Below are 20,738 nucleotides of genomic sequence, written 5' to 3' on the forward strand. Positions count from 1 at the left end.
AGCCTCGCTCCACTAGGTGGGGATACAAGTGCACAGAGGCAGCAGGGAGGGCTGCAGCACCTGCACTTCACGGCCCCACACAGCTGCCCTTAGTGCTCTGGGCTAAACCCTCCCAACCTGACCCTCGTTTCCCTGGGTTCTCTATAGGTCTAGCAGGGTCTGGTGGCAGCTCTCACGATGCACGGGAGCCAGGCTCTTACCAGGTTTGCTTCATGAGGATTTTGAAGCCATCYGGGCAGGTGGATGGGACGGGAAGGTGCAGGCTGTTGCTGCCCACACCCCAGATGATGGCAGAGGAGTCCACGTCTTTGTAGGGAATCTCTCCCGTAAGCAGCTCCCACAAAACTACCCCGAATGACCTGGTGAACAAAAATTAAACAAAACGAGGGTAATACTTRCACGTGAATGAGATTTAACAGAAGCACCTGGAACATGGAACTAGGTATGTCCAATCTGGAGCTGCAAGTAGATATAACAGTGTCTAAATACTAGCAACAAATCAAGAGCAGCTACTGCATATTGGTAAAAACAGATCATCTTCCACAGGACAGCCAGTATTCATACGCACAAAGCTATGGTTTTATGTCATTTAACCTTCCTTTTCCTAGCCAAAGCTCCCCGTGCTGCTGTGGGTACTCAGCAACTCATAATACACCTAGGCAGCTGCTTCAGATGCTCATGAGGCTCATCACTGTGAACTGCTGCAAGGTGGAAACGAAGAAGCAGACGCAACATGTGCAAACATCGCTATCAAAGGCAGGTGTAATTTCATCTGGAGTGGCTCTTCAAGCAACAACCTGATGCAAGAACAACAGGTATTCACAATTAAAGAGATCAGCTCTTTGCCGAGGAAGAATCTCCTATTTTAAGGAAGGGAAGTAAAAAAACCTCATGTGCTCCCCTTCCGTAGTGAAACCACCAAGTAGGGACCAAAGCCACAAACCAACACCCCTCACAGGGCACATTAGGACTGGGCTGAGCCAAGAGAGGAGGTGCAGCCAGCCCGATTGCACACCCACAGGTATCTCCTCACCTGCATCCCGTGCACCCCCTGGACACCAGCTCTGCCGTTGAGCCACGTGAAAAGCGACTTGTCCTGGCTTGGACCGCATCAAATTATTTTTATTAAGTAGGGAAGACCACCCCAGGGACAAATAATCTGAATGTGAAAAGTGAGGATGCAGAACACAACATATACAAAATCAGAATCTGATTTTCTTTTCCCCTRGAAACATTTCTCCACAGGTTGCAAGAAAGGAGAGATCCCAGGTGTTTGGACAGGCTACCAGAAAACCCCATCTGGTTTCAGCTTTGTTCTGATTAAGACTCAACATAGGATTTTCAAGACTTCTGATAAGATTATAGATTTTCTTTTTTAGCATGCTGTTAAGGATGAGAGAGAGCAGACATGTAAGCAGCTTAGGAACTGTTCTCATTTGCTGGCAGCATTGARGAATGGGACTTTTACTCATCTTGCAGAGAGGGGGATGTCAAGGAAGAGTTTCAGCAGTTACTCCTCTGATGGAGGAAAACTTACACACAGACCTGTCCCCCTCTTGCCACCAATGTGGGAGCTGCTTCTCTCTTTGTTGTGCAAACAGCAAAAGCCAAACACGTCTATATTGCCTATACTGCCTCACTGCAAGTAATCCTCGAGAGGCTGTTGTATTTGGGAGCAGAAGGAAGGGTGATGCAGGAACCGTGGTGTTGATATGTGCYGGAATCAGGGCACGATGGTCAAGTTCGCATCCCTAGATTCATACTGAAAAGAGTGACATCTGCAAGTCTTCTGGGAAAGGAGCCAAGGAGCACTCTGAGTCCTCAGAAGGGCTAAGGGCTCTTCCTTCCTGAGCATGATGCTCCAAGCAATGCGCTCGAGTTGAAGACACTCTAAAGGAGAAGCTGAGGGTGAAAATCTAACAACATCTCTCTTAACGAATCTGGGATTCAAAGGGAATTGCTCAGGAGAAAAACGGCAACTGTAATTTCTTCCTAAATCAAACCCTAAATTCAAGAACTTCTCTCAGAAGAGCTGATTATGTTGGAGCTGGCCTTAAAATGAAGGTCCAAACTTTGGCCCAAGCCCAGATGCCAAATTACACAACAAAGACACAAAACGTTCCTTTATAGCTGTGTCTTCCAAAAGTAACGTTTGCTTGAGACAGAGGAAAGCTTTTCCCAGGAATGATCGTCCTAATCTCTTCCATGGCCTTGGTCACCTGAAAAACCATGACCACGAGTCCTCTCGCTCATCCAGTCTTCCGAGATGGATCCCTGTGTGCTGAAAACAGCCATGACACTCCRTTGGGGATGACTCTTTGTAAGCAAGGCACAAGAGCGTGTGGTTTCTTGGATGTCTTCTAGGACTGAGTCCTGGGAATATGAGCCCACTGCAGGGAAAAAGTGTTCTTGATGACTAATTCTTGCTGCTCTTGTTGACCAGTTCTGGCAGGAGGAGGCTCTCAGGACAAGGTGCAAGAACACGTGTTCACTACAGCACCCCACGTGCTACAAGACTTTCCCTGCAGGAAATCCTGACTTAAAGGCGTGATCCAACTCAGCGGTAGCAGAGAGCAGGGCGCTGAGTTGAGTCAGATGGCTCCACTCCTGCTCCAAACCACCTACAGCTGCAGCCTGGGGCTTCACACTCCATAGGAGAGGCTGACAGCACTCCAAGCTGGAAGCCACAAGAGGTGCATTTGTCCTGGTTGCTGTCATTTAATAACCAGAAACAACGAAGCAGAAACAGAGATGTGGTTCCCTGGAAGACCCTGAGGAATCGCATCCCAAGGGAGCTCCAGAGCCAGGTTCTCTCTYAGGCGTTTCTAATATCAGAGACTTTTCCTTGTGACCCTTGGGACACAAAATACATTTCACTTGGTATGGAAATAGGAATTCCTATTATAGGAATTCAGACTKCCTATAATGCTTACTGGTTTCCTCTCTGGTGGATCTAGGGTTAGTTCCAGCAGTTATATTCCCGTGGCTGTACGGTAACTGCCAGCGTGGAGAAAAGAGGGCTGGACCCTTGAGGCCAGCAGAAGCTTTTCAAGTTTTTGCACATGTGTCATTTTTCTTGCCATTTCAGCCCGTGGTTCAGTGACAGGGTTCAGCACCCTCGGCCTATCTTTTGAGAACTGAATACTCCAAAGAGCAAACTATCCCTATCCCTAGGGTAATAAAAAAAGCACTAGACACATGAACACTGGAAAAGCAAGTGGCTAAACAAAGTGAAAACATTTAATTAAACCAACAGTGGTACTCACCAGATATCCACCTTCTCAGAGACAGGCTCATTGCGTATCACCTCCGGGGCCATCCAAGCCACAGTACCCGCGAACGACATCTTGGTACTTTTATCACTGAGTTCTTTAGAAGTACCAAAATCGGAGATTTTTACTGCATCCGTGTGTGTAACTAAAACGCTGGAAAGAAGAAAACAGGAAATCAGCACCTGGAAAGCTTTCTACTTCTACTACAGACTTTCAGGAATAGATCTCCAGCTCCTGCCGGGACACAGAGAGCTGCACGTACTCTTGGTACATGGCCAGAGGTGGCCAGCGTGGTCCTTCAACACTACAGCTAAGCTCCACAGTCAAATTCCCAAATCCAAGGGTGCAACCCAGTAGATCCATGCTTGCAAAGCAGGAAGCCAAGCTAAAGTAACCGACGTTAAAACATCAGGGGGTGATTAAAGAAGGTGGGGACTCACTTGGGCGACTTGAGGTCTCGATGGATGATTTTGTGGAGGTGCAGGTAGTTCATGCCGCTGGCGATGCCCGTGGACCAGTCGACGAGCAGGCGCGGCGTGACCTTGCGCCCCGCGCGCAGCACCTCGTAGAGCTGCCCGTGCGCGCAGTACTCCATGATGATGCAGTAGCACGGGGCTTGTGTGCAAACCCCCCTGCCAAAGACAGACAGCACCGGGTGAGCATCAACGCAGGGCAACCACCAGAGCAGCTCAAACTTGGCAGCCAAGGGCCAGGAGAGCAGCCTGCTTGGGCAAAGTTTGGCTACCTAGTTTACTGGCAAGGAAGAGGAGATGTTTTTGATGTGTTTTGCACTGGAGACTGCAGGTGGTTCCTCTACTCAGCTCTGGTGAGGCCGCACCTGGAATATTGTGTGTAGTTCTGGGCTCCCCAGTATAAGAGGGATGTGGAGCTTCTAGAGAGGGTCCAGCGGAGGGCAACAAAAATCATTAAGGGATTGGAACATCTCTTGTATGAGGAGAGACTGAACAAGTTGGGCCTGTTTAGCCTGGAGAAGAGAAGACTGAAAGGGGATCTGATTAACATGTGTAAGTATGTGAAGGGGGAATGTAGGGAGGAAGGGGCCAAGCTCTTCTCAGTGGTAGCCAATGACAGGACAAGGGGTAATGGGTGCAACGGGAAGTTCCATCTTCCTATGAGGAGGAACTTCTTTCCTGTGAGGGTGCCAGAGCCCTAGAACAGGCTGCTCAGGGAGGCTGTGGAGTCTCCTTCTCTGGAGGTCTTCAAAACCCGCCTGGATGCCACCCTGTGCCCCGTGCTCTGGGTGTCCCTGCCTGAGCAGGGAGGTTGGACTAGATGATCTCTAGAGGTCCCTTCCAACCTCAACCATGCTGTGATTCTTGGACTGCCTRCATGTGGGCAGGGGTCACAGCACGCAGTCTGTCAGCGTACCCAAGGGGCAGCATTGGGGTCCACAGCTTCCCTTTCACAGCAAGGGCCAACATGAAAGAGGACGCAAAGGGCAACTGCCCGCTCTGTCCAACAGCTTGATTCCTCAATGAAGAATTTGGCCAGGGCATGAGAGCTGYCACCCTCTCCCCTGACAGGGGTGGTGCTCACGTGCTTCCAGCAGACACCCCAACCTACTTGAAGGCAATGATGTTCGGATGTTTGAGCTTCCGCAAGTGCTTGATGTCAGTCTCGTTCTGGTCTCTCACTTTCTTGATGGCCACCTCCTCGGCTCGGAATTTGCCCAGGAAAACAGCTCCCTGCGCGCCGCTGCCCAGCCACTGCAGCTCCGAGATCTCCTCAAAGGGCACCTCCCACGTGTCTAGGAGCAAGCAAGCGGGCAACAGCTTCAAAGAACAGCCCGTAAAGCTCTTCCACCCTGGGATCACCTTGTGGCAGCACCTGCCATCGCCTTGCACAGCTCTGGAGGTGGATTTTGCTGGGGGGGAGAGAGGCAGGATCTCCCCAAGATGGAGTGTGGAGCATCAGCACCCCCTTCTCCCATGACACGTGCCTTCAGCCTCCKCCTCCTCACCCTCTCTGCTGCTTCTCCAGAGCCACCAGCTCTTTCCAGCAGCTGCTTTGGCTAGGCAGGCAACAGCTCCACATGCCCCAGGTGCTGTGTTTGCACCGCGGGCTGCGTCCTGCGCTCCAAACCTGCCGAGAACGGCAGCAGCCGCTCCTGAGCGCACACCCGCCTTGAAAAGCACTGATGGGAAAATCACAACAACAACAATAGTGATAATAATTAATAATAGTAATAATAATAATAACATCATCAGAAAAATTTGAAAGTTCTCCCCCTCCTTAGAAGCAGGGCAAAAAAATAGGAGGAAAAAAAGAAAAAAAAAGAAAAGAAGGGAAGTCAGAGGGGGCAAGGTGGTAAAACCCAGGCTGCACCCAGCAGGTTACCCAACTAAAGTCCACCGGCCACCACTGCTGGTCACCACAAGAGCTCTTCCTCCCACCAATGCCACATGGTGTCCAACGGGCCAAGGGACACTGGGGAAAGGCTCCGAGGTCCCTGCACACGTCCTGTTGGGGCGCTGCTACAGTGGTTCAATAACATGGTTTAAAGCACTTAAAGACAGTCGTGCCCATCAAAACAGAAGGTTTCAGTGTCTGTTATCTTTAAACTACCTTAACATCACACAAACAGTAATTTCCTTAACTCAAAAGAGATTTAAGCTGCGAGTACAAACCTATTTAGCAGGAGCAGCGAGAATTAAGGCACTTATTTCTCAAGYCAAGCCGTGCCTGTAGGCAGCAGCTATGAAGTAGTGTCTGCCTCTGCCCCAGGCTGGGGGAACAAGTGAACCTACAGCTCAGAAGTCCCCTGCACTCGGCCAAGTTCTCTCTTCACCTCATGTTCCTTCACACATATGAGCAGGTTTCACACAGATAAGTGCTTGCAACGTTGCCTTACATGAGGATATGGGAGAAGAGAGCCCACGGGGCCCATCTGCAAGGCAGGACATGCACTTGGGGACACACGGTGTCCCCAGCCCTTGGRGACAGGGTGGTCAACCCCCATCTTCAACTTTCCAGACCACCACARGACAGTGAGGGGGCTGTACCACCCGCCTAACAAACATGGGTAACTTGTGCATCTCCTCCTAAGCCATCCCCACAAACCAACCCCTGAGCCATGTTTCCATGTGCTGCAACCACCATCCTGACCACAAGCCACTCCAGTGCTCTAAARCCAGCCTTGTCCTTCACGCAACTCCAACACTTCTTGTCATTTAAGACAGCCCTGGAATTAAACACATTCACAGAGAAATGAAGAGARGATCTGCATTTATTTTTAACTCATAATACATGGCTTCTGAAGATGGTGGCCTCGTGGCTGCCGCTTTGTGTTCCTCAATGAACTGTATTTTTGGCCAGGCAGAACTGAAGCTATTCCACTGCAACAAAATTCTAACTCCTTTGCATGGGAGAAGACTGATTTTCCTCGAAAAGCTTCACGATTTTGTCATTTATTTCCCTGAAGCACCMGGAGCCTGTGCCTAGTAATGGCTGATATCACTTAGGAGCCTTAATTGTCTCTTAATATTCCTCRCAGCCTTTTGCCAAGGCAAAAGCACAGAGGCTGCAAACAAAGCCAGCACACGTTTGCAGCTGGGTCTGTTTGGCAAGAAAGGTCCTTTCCTGATGGAGCAGGGTCGGAATATCCCACCTGCTCCCCAAAGAGCAGGGCCAGGGAAGAGGGTTAGGGACAGCAGCAGCCACACAGTCCCCAGGGAAGCATCCTGCAGCTGCTGGAAATTCAAGCAGAACAAAAAGGCAGCCCATACAGCACCATAAAACCCATTAAAAACCCTTTCATTGTACAGGAGAGGGTCACTGCATTTCTGGATAGCCAACATCAGGGATGAATTTGGCTCACAAAACACAAGGAGCACTGMGAAACTTCCCTCAAACTGAGGCTGGAGGAGGAAAGCAGCTTAAAACTGGGGTCTGTTAGTATCCGTGGTGCAAGCCAGGGTTCTCTGCTACCACACAAACTCACCTGCTAAATAACAAACATATAAATTCTCTGGGCAAATGCTCCCGAGAGCTCTCAGAAYCACCCTCAAGGACCTTAGCAAGGTTCAATGTTGGAAAATCGGGCTCATGCTTCCACTTCGGGACAGTGCTGGGAAGGAGAGGACGTGGGACAAGCCACCCGAGACATCCAAGCAGTGCCAGGAGCCAAGATCATCAATGTTCCCCGGACAGCTACTTATGGAGCTCCAGCAGCGCCTGTGCAAACCCRGCCACAACAGCCCGAGGGCAAGGCACCACGCACGGAGATCCCCTAAATGCAAATCCCCTAAAACACAACATTCCCAGCAGTTCATTCGCATGAGCTGGTGCTTGAATCTTCTCTGTGCTCAACCTCCACCCAACAGAAGGGGTCCCTTGGGGACCATCAAAGCACGTGTTGCACTGAGCTCTCCAGCACAGCTGGAGRGGGACCTGTCCCAGTGATGCCCCAAATGCCACCTCCCTGCTCAGAGGGCACTGCCTTGAGGAGGGGCTTTCCTCTTGCTCTGAGCAGCACATCAAAATAGRGGCTGAAGGCCCCAAATTATGAATGTTCATTTGAAAACACCACACACACACATTGCACCTTGTGTTCTCTTCATCGTATCACGTTATCACAGAAAACGTCATTATTTGATGCCAGAGAGCAAGCAAGCGAGCGCGTGCGTGTCCTTTCCTTGGGAAATGTCAGTGTCACACACAGGAGTTGGGCGCACAAGCCCAGGAGGCTTCACAACAACACCCTGAAACCAGCCTCCTTGGAACGACACCGACTACTCAGCAGCTCCTCTGCCTCTACAGGAGAGGCTCCCCAGCCAGGCTCCTCTCCCARGCCTAACCGCGTCCAGCTCTGCAGTGCACAATGCTCCCAAAGTGCCAATTCCCCTGGAATCTGGGGTCACCTCTTATTTAGATGCTCAACCTCACATGCCAGAGTCCAACACAGGCCTACAAGGTCAGGACCAATTCTGACAAAAGCCACGTGCTCTGGAGGAGCTGAAATACAAGCAAACTCTTGAGTCTTGTGCACAAGGGGCTGCTACTGCAGCACAGACAGAAATTCCTCTGCCCTGAGCTGGGAAGCAGAAAGAGCCCAAGTCTGTCTCAATCTGGACCCCTATTTAGCAGCTTTGTTTTTTCCAAAACTACCCCGTGCCAGGTATAACCCCGTTGCTTTGGGTTCAGAGCTGATCCGATGTGGCTGTTTGCAGACCTGCWGCTCAGGCAGCCTTTGACGAGCCCGCTCCGTCAGAGCTGGCCAAGAAGCACTGACGGTCCCACTTACACCTATACRTTCACTTAGAAGATTTTATATTTATTTCACAGTTCCTACAGGAAACTCGTCCCCATAAATCCCCGTCTTCCCCACTAAATCCCTGTGCTTCAGACACAAACCACCTCAAAACACTGTCAATGATTTTCCAACAGCTTGTCCGTGTCAGAAAACCATTTCCCTCACTCCGAGCCACAACGGTGGCCACACAGGACAGCACTGCCCCACAGCCGGGTGCAGTGTCCAGGCTGCTCCCATTGCTGCTAAGAAGCCCCCTCAAGCAGCTCAGTTCCTTAATTCAAACACAGCCTGTCCTGTTCCCATCTGGCTTTTCCCTGCCCTGTGCTAGGGGGGAAATTAGACACCGCAGGCATCAGACACACAGCTCCTCAGCATTCAGAGCCACTAAAAACCTAAGTGTGCGCTTGTTTAGGACATTATCCTGTCCCCAGCTACATACTTTTCCATGGAAATACATAAAAAAGTGTAATCTACTCCTGATCAAAAGGCATAGAAGTAACAGGCTCGCAGACAAGCAGTACTTGTGCTACCTGCCACAGAGCCCCACAGCCACGTGCAGGACAAAGGTCCATATCAAGCTCCCGTGGCACGAGTGCAGAAGCCAAGAAGTTGGTGGGACCCCTGTGTTTGCCACAGTTATTCCCAATCCTCACTTAAGCAAATGCTTGGTTCAACCTCAGCCTGCCACGGGGGTCCAAGGCATGGCCTAGAACACGCAGGTTTTTCCTCCATCACTAGCTGCCATTGCTGCAGACAATGGCTGTTGGATGTACACCCAGAATTTTGCTTTGCAAAYCCATAAGAGGGCAATATCAGACAAAAACAGTCACACAGAGAGCTGGGGACAGGCCCGGGGCCGATTTCCTCCTCTTGCCACATTCGCCCCGGCAGAAACGCCGCCTGGCTCCCCTGCTTACCTTGCTGCTGCAGTTTGTAGTCCGTGGAATACGCCTTGCCGATGATGTTCCACACGGGCCGCAGGCAGCCGAAGAGGCCCTCGAGGAAGCCGCCGCTGCCGCTGCCCGACCGGTTGAACTGCACCTTCACGTCCTCGGCGCCGCCGTTGCCGTCGCCGTCGCCCCTGGGGCCCTGGGGAAGGGGCGTCTCGGGCTCCTCGTGCTCCCGCAGCTGCAGCACGCTGTTCTCAAAGTGCTCCCGGGAGTCCTCGCTCATGCTGGTGAGCACGGCGGCCGTGCCGGGGCTGCTGGCGCTCTCCATGAGCTCGGCGGGCGGCGAGGCCGCGGCACGAGCATCCGCCTGCTCCTCGGGGAACGGGCTCGAGTCTTTCTCCTCACAGGAAGCTCTGCCCGCCGAGCCGGGGGAGGAAGACGAGCTCAGGCGCTCCTGAGTGCTGGCCATGATGCTGTGAGGGTGCATCAAGAGGACGGGCTGGTTTGGTACTCAGAGAAGGGGCACACTGCCATTCAGACGCCGCACGGGGACCCGGGACCTGGAGGCGAGAAGGGAAAAAAAAAAAAAGAACAATTTTACCATTACAGTATTTTCATAAAGCACCTGGGCCAAGATGGGCTGATAATTAACTAGCTATACCACAGGGCTGCTGTTACTTAGTAAGTTATTATATAAATGAAGGAAATAAATGATTCCTGCAGAAACTCCACTCACACGAAGCACAATCACTGCACGGGGAAGGTTTTTCTCAGTAATCTACAGCAAAAATTGTCTACAAAAGAGACACCACAACTTTTCCTGAAAAGCCCAAATCTTGTCCAGACTTCTWAGAAGAAAGATCCATCTCCTCACAGTTACTCTACAGCCTTTACCAGGGCACAGTTGACCCTCAGGAGTCCCCTAGCTCTGCCAGGGCTCGAATCCAGGCACAGCCCTGGGGTCCAGAACAGTCCCCAAGCTCAGAACTCCTCTGCAAACCCTCAAGCACAGTGTGAGAACCAGAGCACAGTGACACCCACGCCCCAAAGCCACCCAGGGGTGGTTTGAACCTGCTCCCACAGAGCCCCGCCGAGTCGGCACCATTCTAGCTCTTTCCTTTGCTCCTTTCCCAGGTCAACGCAGCAAATCCTACATACTTAAACTATATATTAGCCTTAAAAGGATTTCTCCAGAACAGTCCATCTGACAGCCTGAGGAGCATCTCCCCCTGCTACCCTGCTCGAAGTCACAGGCAGCCTGTGGATAAACTGATGGGAGGGGTCCCCTTTGAAAAGTCTCCCCATCTCTCACTCCCTAGGGCTTGTTTCCCCAAAGAGCCTTTTTCTGAAAAAAAAAAGATCCACTTCTGGAAAAAAAATAAACAACAAAAAAATGAAAATCCCTCTGATTTGGTGTCAGAAATGGTTAAGTGCATTCAGCCTAGAGCAGAACAACGACTGATCTTAAATTCCACCTGAGGTTGGGAAAGGAATGAAAAATGGCCAAGAGAAACTACCTCGCTCAACAGCAAGGGAACTGCGCGGGGTGCAAAGTGCTGGGCTCTGCAAGCAGCCTGCAAGGGCAGCACGGGGTGGCCAGGTCGCTGCAGCCGATGGCCGGGGAGCAGCGTGCGGCCTCGAGCTCCTGAGATGAAGTCACCTCCGAGGAACCGGGACACGGAGTGTCCGGAAAGCTCCGTCAGCTCCTCCTTCCCACAGCAGGGAGATGAGCATCCAACGGGAACATCCCAGAACCTGCTTTATCCGCCTGCTCACACGGGGGCTACGCAGAAGTGGTGTTAAGAGAAGGTCAGGGAGGTTGTAAAGTAGCTGAATTCAACTTGGGAATGGTTCCTCCCCAACCAAACGTGGCCAGTCTTGCAGTGTGGGTCCCTGGCCTCAGAAACACCCAAAACACCCCAATTCAGTGCTCCTGGCTGCTGTCCCCACTCATATCCAAGAGGCACAGGGKTCCTTACAGAAAAGCAGGGCATCCCTATGGGGGAACTGCTTTTACACCATGGAATAATAGGCAACCTGGAGCCAAGCTCATTGTCCCCTGCAAGAAACCCTAGAATAAAAGCTAAAGGAAGGTGGTAAGGAGAAAGCATCCCAACCAAAGCCTTCCAAATTTAAGTAATGGGAGGAGCACGAAGCATTAAAGAGGATTTAGAGGATAAAATGGCTTTGCTGCTCCATGGTTCTCCCAACACCCGACTCCACGTGCTGGGATTCGGCTCCCGCCTTCCCAGGCAGCTTCCAGCCCGCAGATGCAATGGGGAGCAGCTCTCATGTGCACGCAYTTCGCACCTTCCAAAGGGATTATTGGGGTACATCACCCCCTTGCAATGTGCTTCTCAGCACTGCTGGGAAAGTTAAGCTTCCCTTTTACCTTTAGCTGGTGCACGAAGCCCACGATGGAGACAGGTTACCCCGTTTCAAGGGAAAGGTTCTGGATCCACTGGAGGAGAGGGCGGCCGCTGCCACGGCCCATCAGTGTCGGCTTGTCGGGGAAATGATTCTTGAATAGTTGCATATTACAATAAATCCTGCAACGAACAGCGTGTTCCCCTCTCAAAATCTGATTTCCCACAGACAAATGAGGTTTTCTTTGACCTCGCCGTCCCGTGGCACGGGGCATGAAGGCAGCTTTTCAAGCGTCACTGTCTGGCCTCCCCTATTTCTGCAGCCAGACCACTCGTGGTATTGCTGAGCCTCATAACATCGAGCTCTCTATACACATATGTATATGTATATATATATCATACACATATATATGGATGTATATGTATCCTGCGTTCCTGTGAATCGCTCCCTTCGGAGGCCAGCGCTTCCCCAAGCCAGGCTGAGCCGTGTGCGGACAGCAGGGACGCGGAGGGCACCTCAAGGCATCAGACATGGGGAGCACAGCGAGCGCTCCTCCTTTCAGGAGCGCTGATCCGCGGCCGGGTCCCTACCTGTGTCACGCTCAGACCCGGAGCTGCCTCCGGTTTTCCTGCTATGCCGACTCTTCCTCCTGCATCCCAGTGGCTGCGTCGGGTCTGGCGATGCAGAGAGGCCTCTCTGCACTGGGAACACCCCTGCAATCTCTAAACGTCCCTTTCTCACATGGGCGTAGCACCCTGGCCTTGGGACACCACCTTAGCACCCACTCGAAGCTGCAGCTGGCACAAACCCACCAAAAAGCTGTGTATAAAGCCCCGTTATCTCCCGAGTTACGTGGTAGCTGTTGCTCAGGCTTCACAAGCATCAGATGCTCAAATACTTGCAAAACGTTTCATTGCAGCCACAGGGATCTTGCATGTGAAGTACCACATGTGTAACCACACGTATGAAGCTACATCCAAACTACGCCAACAAAAACTAGGATCCACGTGGGTCCATTTAAACCAGCCTTGCAGCCTTTACTCGGTTTGTTCAGTCTGTATCCCCAAACGAATAGGGATTTGTCATTTTGGGCCAAAATGCTTTTACAGAGAGACAAAAGTATTTATATTACAGGGGTACTCAGGAGAAAAACAGCCCTTCCTATGTTGTTGGTCTGAACCTTTGCTGACAGGAATAGTGCAGCGCAGCAGCCAAGGAACATCCATAATAGCCAAAATCAAGTGCTGTGCACGGAGCCAGCTAGAGGTTTGCTCAGCACCTTATATATTCCAAAGAGACCTTTAGAAAGGAAATAAGCAGCACCCAGAGCATAGTGTAGGCAGAACCTACACCACACAGGAACCAAGGGCTCATCCAGCCCCACCACCTGCTTCCACGGAGCAAGGGGAGAAAGGATATGCACACATGGAAGTCTCCCAAGACAGTCCCATCCAAGTGCCAGGGATGTGCAGCTCACTAAGCATCTGCATCAATCACATCCACAGTATTTTTCCTGTTTTATAGCCCACAGTGTATTTTTTCCTGCACAAACACATGACAGAGCTTTTCAGTCCAGGAAACTTCAGCAATTACTACCCTGCAGCAAGAAATTCTGTGGCTTCACYGCACGTTACATAACGTGGAGTCAACTATCGTTTGCTTTGAACCCCTCACCTGCTAATTCCATTCGTCAAACRGACACTTGATCAGAAATTGGGCGAAATAACCCCCCATTTCAGCAGCATTTGCCTTCTGGATGTCGTGTGCTCTTAGGGGGCACCYCTTTCACCCCTCTATTTACTCACCCATCCCATAACAATTGTACTGTACCCTGCATCACCCCCRGCACCTTCTCCATTTCTTTGCTCTCATCTTAGACTAACAGCCCAGACAAAAACACAGACGTGGGCCACAACAGGGACACACAAAGGCATAAGGAAGATGTTTTGCTTTCTATTTCTACCTAATAATTACTTAATAAATCCCATGAGATTTCAAAGCACACCTCAGTATACTAATTTTTCCATAAGTTTAAGGCCAGAACCTTAAAATCTCATTCCTGAGTGAGAAAAGCTACTTCAGAGGCTAATTCCYGTATACACACTGTTAAGATTAAATGTTATCTAATCAACGTAGAATTTGACTGTTACCTTATCACGTTCTCACTTTCATGAGAGCTTTCCAGCACTCTCTGCAATTCGTTTCCCCCTTTTCCTCTCTCAAAGAGTTTGCTCTCATAGAGAAATGCTCTGCTTTAATATTCCTAAGKGAGGCAGAGGGAAAGAGAGGCATAAAGAAAACAAGCAAAGCAAACTCCAGAACAGCTCTGACAACTCCTGCTTCAGTGAAAAGTTATCAGTGTTACTGTCTCTTTACCCCTACTCTTATTCCATATCATTTAATCCTTGATATTATCCCATTAAGCTCTAACTGCGACATTTCTTTGAGAATATCTGGTAGAGAGAGAGTTTCTGGTCACAATCATCTCCGTGTGCCTCAGTTGGATCTTTTTGCACATGCTCTTGACTCATTCAGAGAGCTGGAGTTGGATCCCAAGGTGTTACTGCCCCTTTCCAGAACTGTTCCGACTCTTCCCACTCCATGAAATTCATGCATCGGGCCTCAGCAGAGGAAGGGATTTCCACAGCCACAGGATAAAGAGATTTAACCAGGACCTTCTTTACCACATGGGCACTAACCGGTGAGGGGTTTTGGGGACAGAATATATGATTTGGAGGAAGGAAAACGAAGCCCTTGGGAAGTTTCTCGTGGTGAACAAGGTGGCCCAGGAGATGCCGGCCTCGTGTCCGGGCGATCCGGATCGGCTCCCGTTCCACACATGCACCGAGCTGCTCGTGCCGGGGTTCCCAGCGCCGGGGTTCCCCACGGAAGGGGTTCCTGGAGGTGCTGAAGCGCCGCCGCTGCCCTGGGCTCCGCGTTCCCGGGCTCGGCCACCGCGTGAGCTGCTGCTGGAGGAGAGCAGGGACGTTGCATAACATAACGTTGCGGCGCCCACGGCCCCAGGGCTACCTGCACCAGGGGCCGATTGACACCATTTCTAAACCATTACCTGGCTTAAAGGTGAGACTAAGCCTGCTCAGTCTCTTAAACTCCTGACTTACTACAAGAATTTATGTGAGAACAAAACTGGGAAACAACCAGCAGCTCTGCTCCACTCTTTCATCTTGCCAGCCGTCTTCATGGCACAAGGCACCATTTAAACGCCAGCCACAGCTCTGGGCTCTGCTCTAGCCCTTTCTGCTCTCCACCCTGCAAAATTCTGAGATTTTTTGCTCATTAAAGATTCACGTTACGTTGCTGAATAACAATAACCAATCACAGTGCTTAAACTCCAAGACTTTGCAACTGCAAAAGCCAAACTCAAAGCTAAGTTCACAGACACCTAAGAGTTTCCTTAGCAATGCCCCACTCGGCCACTACAACACACCACCAAACCCTACCTTGTTATTTCCTCCCCTTATAGAACCAAAATATTGCTTTTTCCCCTCAAGGAGTAGTGCAAAGTTTAGTTAACAGCTGAGAGGTCTTTGAGGTTGAAGATCAACATCAAGGTGCTATTTTCAGCAACGCAAAGAATGACTCAAACTCCCACGTGAAACCACGCGAGGCGCCAGACTGGTCCTGGGTGCCGTTCGCTCCTTTTCCCTGCTCCCAGTTCTGCTTCCCGGCCACCAAATCCCACCTCCAGCCTTGCAGCAGGTCTTGGAAACAGGTGGGAAGGATGGAGGTCCAGGCGCCTTGGAGCATTYACTAGGACAGGAGCAAATCCACATGGCATTTCTGCCTCCTGCCTGCAGAGGACATTTGTTTTGACGCAAATTTGGGGCCATTTTTGGTCAGTTTGGGGCCAAGACACCAATGGGAAGTCTTAAAACCAGTGAAGTCTTTAAATAAAGACTTATTTAAAGCTTATTTATGCTGTTCTGGGCAGCTGCAAACCTGTTCCACACACCTAACCTGCCGCAAGCCGGTGATGGGGACAGCTCTTTCCAGTCTGACCATGGTCCCTTTCTTGTATTGCCTGCAGAAATCCAGAAAACTTTGCAGGAAARCCAAAGACCCTGCAAATACTATAAAACCTTTCTTATGAAGTTCTCGAGCAGAACCATATTTTTATAAATGCTAATTGTGCAACAGCTTACCTAGGGAAGGCCTCAAATCAATCACTACCCAATTTTCTGATCCACTGGAGAGAAGCCACTTCCAGCTCTTGTCAGCGGAGGACAAAAGAGAAAGCGTAAAGAAGCAAGCGGAAGAAACAAAAATACAAACCAAAAAATCCCCCCAAATCCACGTTTTTAAAACAGGTTTAGGGAAGCTCATGCCTATCTAAGAAGCRATCGGAGGGCCTCCAAGATATTCTGGGCTCTAAGTTATCTGTCAACCCTAAAATCAATCCAGCTCCAAAGCCAAGCACTGGGCTTTTCCGGGCATTTCTTCTCCCAAACCAGACTAATGTGCATGAACACAGGAGCCCCAGGTCCGTGTTCTACACACTAACAAACACAACTTTATTTTAAGACATGCATTGCTCGGTTCGATGAAGCTGCTGCAATGCTTAGTCCCCCCCTCCCTCTTCAGTTGCTCCCCTGAAAAAGGAACATTTCCCCTCCTTTCACTCCAAAAAAATAAAAATAATGTCACCATGCTCCATGTTTGAGGAAGCAAGAACAGGAGCAGAGTTGCCCCAGGCAGCATTGGGCAAAAAGCTGCTGCTCCCTCCTCTTGCAGGGGCTCGGCGGGTTAAGGATCAGCTGTTCAGCACAGCAGCCCGAGCGGCCGCTTGCGAGAATAAAAGAGCAAATTCCTACCAGGCTGCTACGAGGAGAAACGCATCCCCCCTCCCCGCCATCATCTCAGGGTGAAATTTAAATTATTCATTATCGCAACACGACAGAAGAATTCATTCATTAGCTCGCGAGATTAAAAAAATTACAATTGCCTAGAAGGCAAAAAAGGAGGAAAAAAAGGAAAAAAGAACGAGTTCAGCTTCCTTCTACCATCCCTGGTAATTCTGGTGTCCTTCCCTGCCTGCTCCATAAATATCCGTTCTCCATTGCCGTTCCCTCCCCCTGGAAGGGGGGGCGCAGGGAAGGTAACGTGCGAAACCTCATTGGAAAAATGTCCGTGGAGGCGGCGGGAGGCAGGAGAGGGCGGCTCGGAGGGGCCCGGGTCCCTCCTGCCTTGTCTTGGGGGTCCCCGTCCCCCCGTGCTCCCTGAGGCGGCGGCGCGAGGCGCACGCGGCCCCCGGCTACTCACCAGCATCCCCGGCGCCACGCTCCATTTTCCTGCTTCGGGAAGCAAATTGGAAGCGGGGGGCTAGGGGGAGGTGGAAAAGGGAAAGGAAAAGGGGGAAGAGGGGAGGAAATCAAAAAAAAAAAAAAAAGGAAGTGTTGCAAAATAAAAGGAAATTCCACCCCCACAGCCCTGCAGGCTGCTGCAAGGAGCAGCGACGCGCCCTGACGTCACGGATTCATGAATGGATGGAAACGGGGCCGCGCGCGGACGGGGGGGCCACGGCCGCGGCCCCCGGCGCCGCGACGGCCACGGCGGGGGGCGACCCCGAGGCCGGGGCTCGGCCCGGCCATCTGTCCCGGTGCCCCGGGGTCCGGGGGGTTAAATGGCCTCTCCTGCAAGGAACCCGCATCGGGGGATTATTATTAAATAACTCTGGGTACGCCAGCGCTGGCAGGGAGCCGCTGGGTGGACAACAGCGGGCGGCTGGGAAAAATGCCCCCCCAARGATCAACGTGAACGGGAGCACCCCCAAGAACTCTCCATGTTCACGTTCAGCTCTCCATGTTCAGTGCTCCTTGGCCTGTGAAACATCCCTTTCCACGACCGATATCCCAGTCCCTCCCGGGTGGAGGGGAGAGAAGCCCTGGAAACCCATCCCCATGGAGACCCTCCTGATGGAAAACCACAGTTATTAGGRGGAGAGGTTGGTGCTGGGGGCTAGGACAGCAGCTGAGTTTTGACCCATCTTTGAGGTGGGATTTAAGCCTCTCAGAGGAGGCCTGSACCAGCCAACCCCTCTCCTCTGGCACCCAAACACCTCCCTTGGGCAATCCCGGGGCTCCCTGGACACTTCCTCAGCATCATCTCCTCTGCTTCCCAGTYCACCATGTGGTGAGGAAGTTGGATGAAGAAATACCTATTCTTTCAAGCCAAAAGCCACAAGAATGGAAGAACACCACAACACAAGCAAGAAGTGGAAGGAAGGGAGACATTGCTGAGGAACGAGTAAAGACAGAGAAAATGAGAAAGGAAAATTATTTCCAGGAGATCAAGGGTTAGCATTTCCGAGGAAAGATACCAAATTTAATGCAAATAACCACCCGAACTCACTATGAAAACAAAAAGTAACCATTAGCTTAAAATTAATGGCAGTTTCTAAGAGGACGCAAGAGCAACACACGCTCTAACCAAGGAACTAGACCATTAGAGGACACAGCAGGCAAAAATCACGGCACAAAAGGAAGCATAGGAGGAGGCAACAAATATCTTTTCCCCATATTTGAAAGACAGAGGATAATTAAGTRCTTTGAAGCCAATTAGCTAATAAGAAGGTTATCCCGGATCTGTTAGGCGCAGCATTTCTAGCTAGCATCTACTATTAACTTGAGCCCAGGCCTAAAATAATCTTCTAACAACTTCAACTCAGTGACCTGGAATTTTAATACATTGGAAAACTACCGAAACTGCAGGAGATCAAGGATAGCAACATTGAACAATGTCATTGACATGGAACAATATGTCAATATTCAGGAAGCAATTTGGCTGTCAAAGGCCTGTGCTTTGACACTCTTCTTGGGCCAAAATCCTAATACAAACTTTGACTGAAAATATTGGGATTTTGGTCTYGCTGCAGAGGGACCCTTCATCCCAGCACCTTGGCCAGTGAAGTGCATGATAACAAAGCAAACGCTGGCCACTTCTGTGGTGGATTCTGCCCTAGAAAGTTGAAAATTCAACAAGAACTAAAGTGCCTGAAATGGTAATTTTATGACTGTGTCCATGAGGCTGTTTATAAAACCACAGGGCACACGGAGAGGTGCAAAAGGCTAAACAGCCTCTTAAGTTCTAAAATTTGTAGTCTTTGGTTCAATTTCCAAGCCCACAGACAAACAGCCCTCTTGCAAATACCCTCATCTTCCTGGTGGGTGACAGGAAGGAAAAGGTCCTACTTTAGAGCTCCAGAAGATCTCAGTGATCTCCAGCTTTTCAACTAGACTCTTCCCAGATAGGAAATTGTTAACCTGTAGATGGGAGAACAAGTAGGAACAAGTAGGAATTAACCCCCCTGGTCTGCTTAGTGACACTAAGGCTTAAGCTGGACTTGCAAGTCCAGGGTTTGGAGTGTAGCAYGTGAAGAAAGATGTTAGTAAGAGCCACTGGGAAAGAGTGAATGAAGAGAGGTTGGTCCTTCTCATTCTGAGAAAGTAAAGGTGGAGGATAGAAAAAGAAAGTAAAAGAAAAGATAACACTGAGAGGAGACCTGATAAGGGTCCTTAGAAAGAGCTTCTGCAAAGAAAAACCATCCTCCACATCCATGGTGGACACAAGTAATAGACTGAAACTGCATCAAGAGGAATGTAAGAAGAAATCTTCTAAAAGATAAATACTGCAAAGCACTAGTTGAAAAAAAGTTGTGTTGTCTCATATAACAGAGTAGAGAAGAAAAAACTGCCCCAGAAATCTTCTAGCCATAGCAGTGATGCTTGGAGGCAGAGGGTCAACATGATGTTTCGGAACATTTCAGCTTTTTTTTATTCTCCTATGAAGATACTGAAGAAGTGAGAACTTACAGTAAGACCAGATCTTTTTAAATCTTATCTTTTACAGTATAAGGTCTCTCTTGATCAAATCTTGCTGCTGCTGCTCTACAACCTCTTTGAGGAATATAAATCAGACTTCTAGCTAGAGCTACAAGAAGAAAAGTCCACTGAGAATTTAAGTATTTAGTAATCAGAAACTGTTACAATAAGGCACTATTTTTAGTATCTTAACAGTTCTCTGCAGTATCGCGATAGTTTCTTATGGATCAGCCCTATGGAAATATTCTTAAGAAAACTAAACCCAACCCAGTATTTTCATCTCAGGCTCTGCTATGTCTAATGCCACTCACAAAGGTATCGTTTCCCCTGTGGAGCTCAGTGCTTCTATTTGATTCTCTTTCCCCTCCAGACATTTCTTCTTTTCCTTCGCTGCTAAATGCAGGTCCAAGGGCTCAATCCTCCCRAGTTGTCTAAGGAACCACGACACGGAGCTACTCATTTAATGAAGAGTTATGACAACRCTTTAAACGGTCGCAGTCATGATGCTTAATGGAATTTTGGTTCAAAATATTCAGATTAAGAGTGCTAAGCTCATTAGCAGCAGTGATCCTGCTTCTTGTTCGAGCACTCCGCTGGACAACTGCAATATCATGGAGCCATCCTCAAAGAGCAGCCAGAAATTAGGTGACATTCACCAAAGGGGTGCTGGAGAGTTGGTCAACGTCCTAATGTTCCACCTAAACCCAGCCACCTGATGTGGATTGCATGGGATTTTGCCCAGCCAGAGAGAATGAGCACTTTGTTGGTAAATACAAGTCCTCACTGAGAGGAGGAATGAGAGCCACGTGCAAACAGAGGTGCCATCACTCCCTTCAAGCTCCGGGATATGAGCGTGCTCCAACTCCCATTGCCCACCTAGTTTCCATGCAAAGCTTGCAGAGAGTGCACACATGTTCTTCATAAAAACATAATACAACATAGGAGGGAAAAATAAAAAAAGATAAGGACAGATTATGCAGTGGGAAGCTTGCCTGATTCACCTGATCCCCAAATGACGGGCGATCTGCAGAAGTTCATAAGCCCCCTTACAAGCTTCTGTGTCCTAAAGCCACTTCTACTACAAGATTCACCACGTATA

The 20,738-nt window shown here is 49.9% G+C and overlaps 1 protein-coding gene across 2 annotated transcripts in view; it reads right to left on the minus strand.

The window, feature by feature from the left end:
• The window catches only part of MAP3K13 (mitogen-activated protein kinase kinase kinase 13), a 46,106-nt gene that overhangs the window by 8,434 nt on the left and 16,934 nt on the right, over positions 1–20,738 (minus strand). Inside the window, exons 1-6 of one of the 2 annotated variants that reach the window (XM_026038728.1) lie at positions 17,082–17,129; positions 9,462–9,994; positions 4,857–5,040; positions 3,713–3,904; positions 3,267–3,425; positions 201–359 (exon numbers count right to left, since the gene is read on the minus strand). In XM_026038728.1, the coding sequence (XP_025894513.1) occupies positions 201–359; positions 3,267–3,425; positions 3,713–3,904; positions 4,857–5,040; positions 9,462–9,921 (1,154 nt within the window). In that variant the 5' untranslated portion in view covers positions 9,922–9,994; positions 17,082–17,129. Of the gene's footprint in view, positions 1–200; positions 360–3,266; positions 3,426–3,712; positions 3,905–4,856; positions 5,041–9,461; positions 9,995–17,081; positions 17,130–20,738 lie in introns of those variants that run through there. The other variant, XM_026038726.1, reaches the window with a different exon arrangement.

Source organism: Nothoprocta perdicaria, unplaced genomic scaffold (genome assembly GCF_003342845.1).
Source record: "Nothoprocta perdicaria isolate Ctin4 unplaced genomic scaffold, notPer1 scaffold_217, whole genome shotgun sequence".
Taxonomy (NCBI): Eukaryota; Metazoa; Chordata; class Aves; order Tinamiformes; family Tinamidae; genus Nothoprocta; species Nothoprocta perdicaria.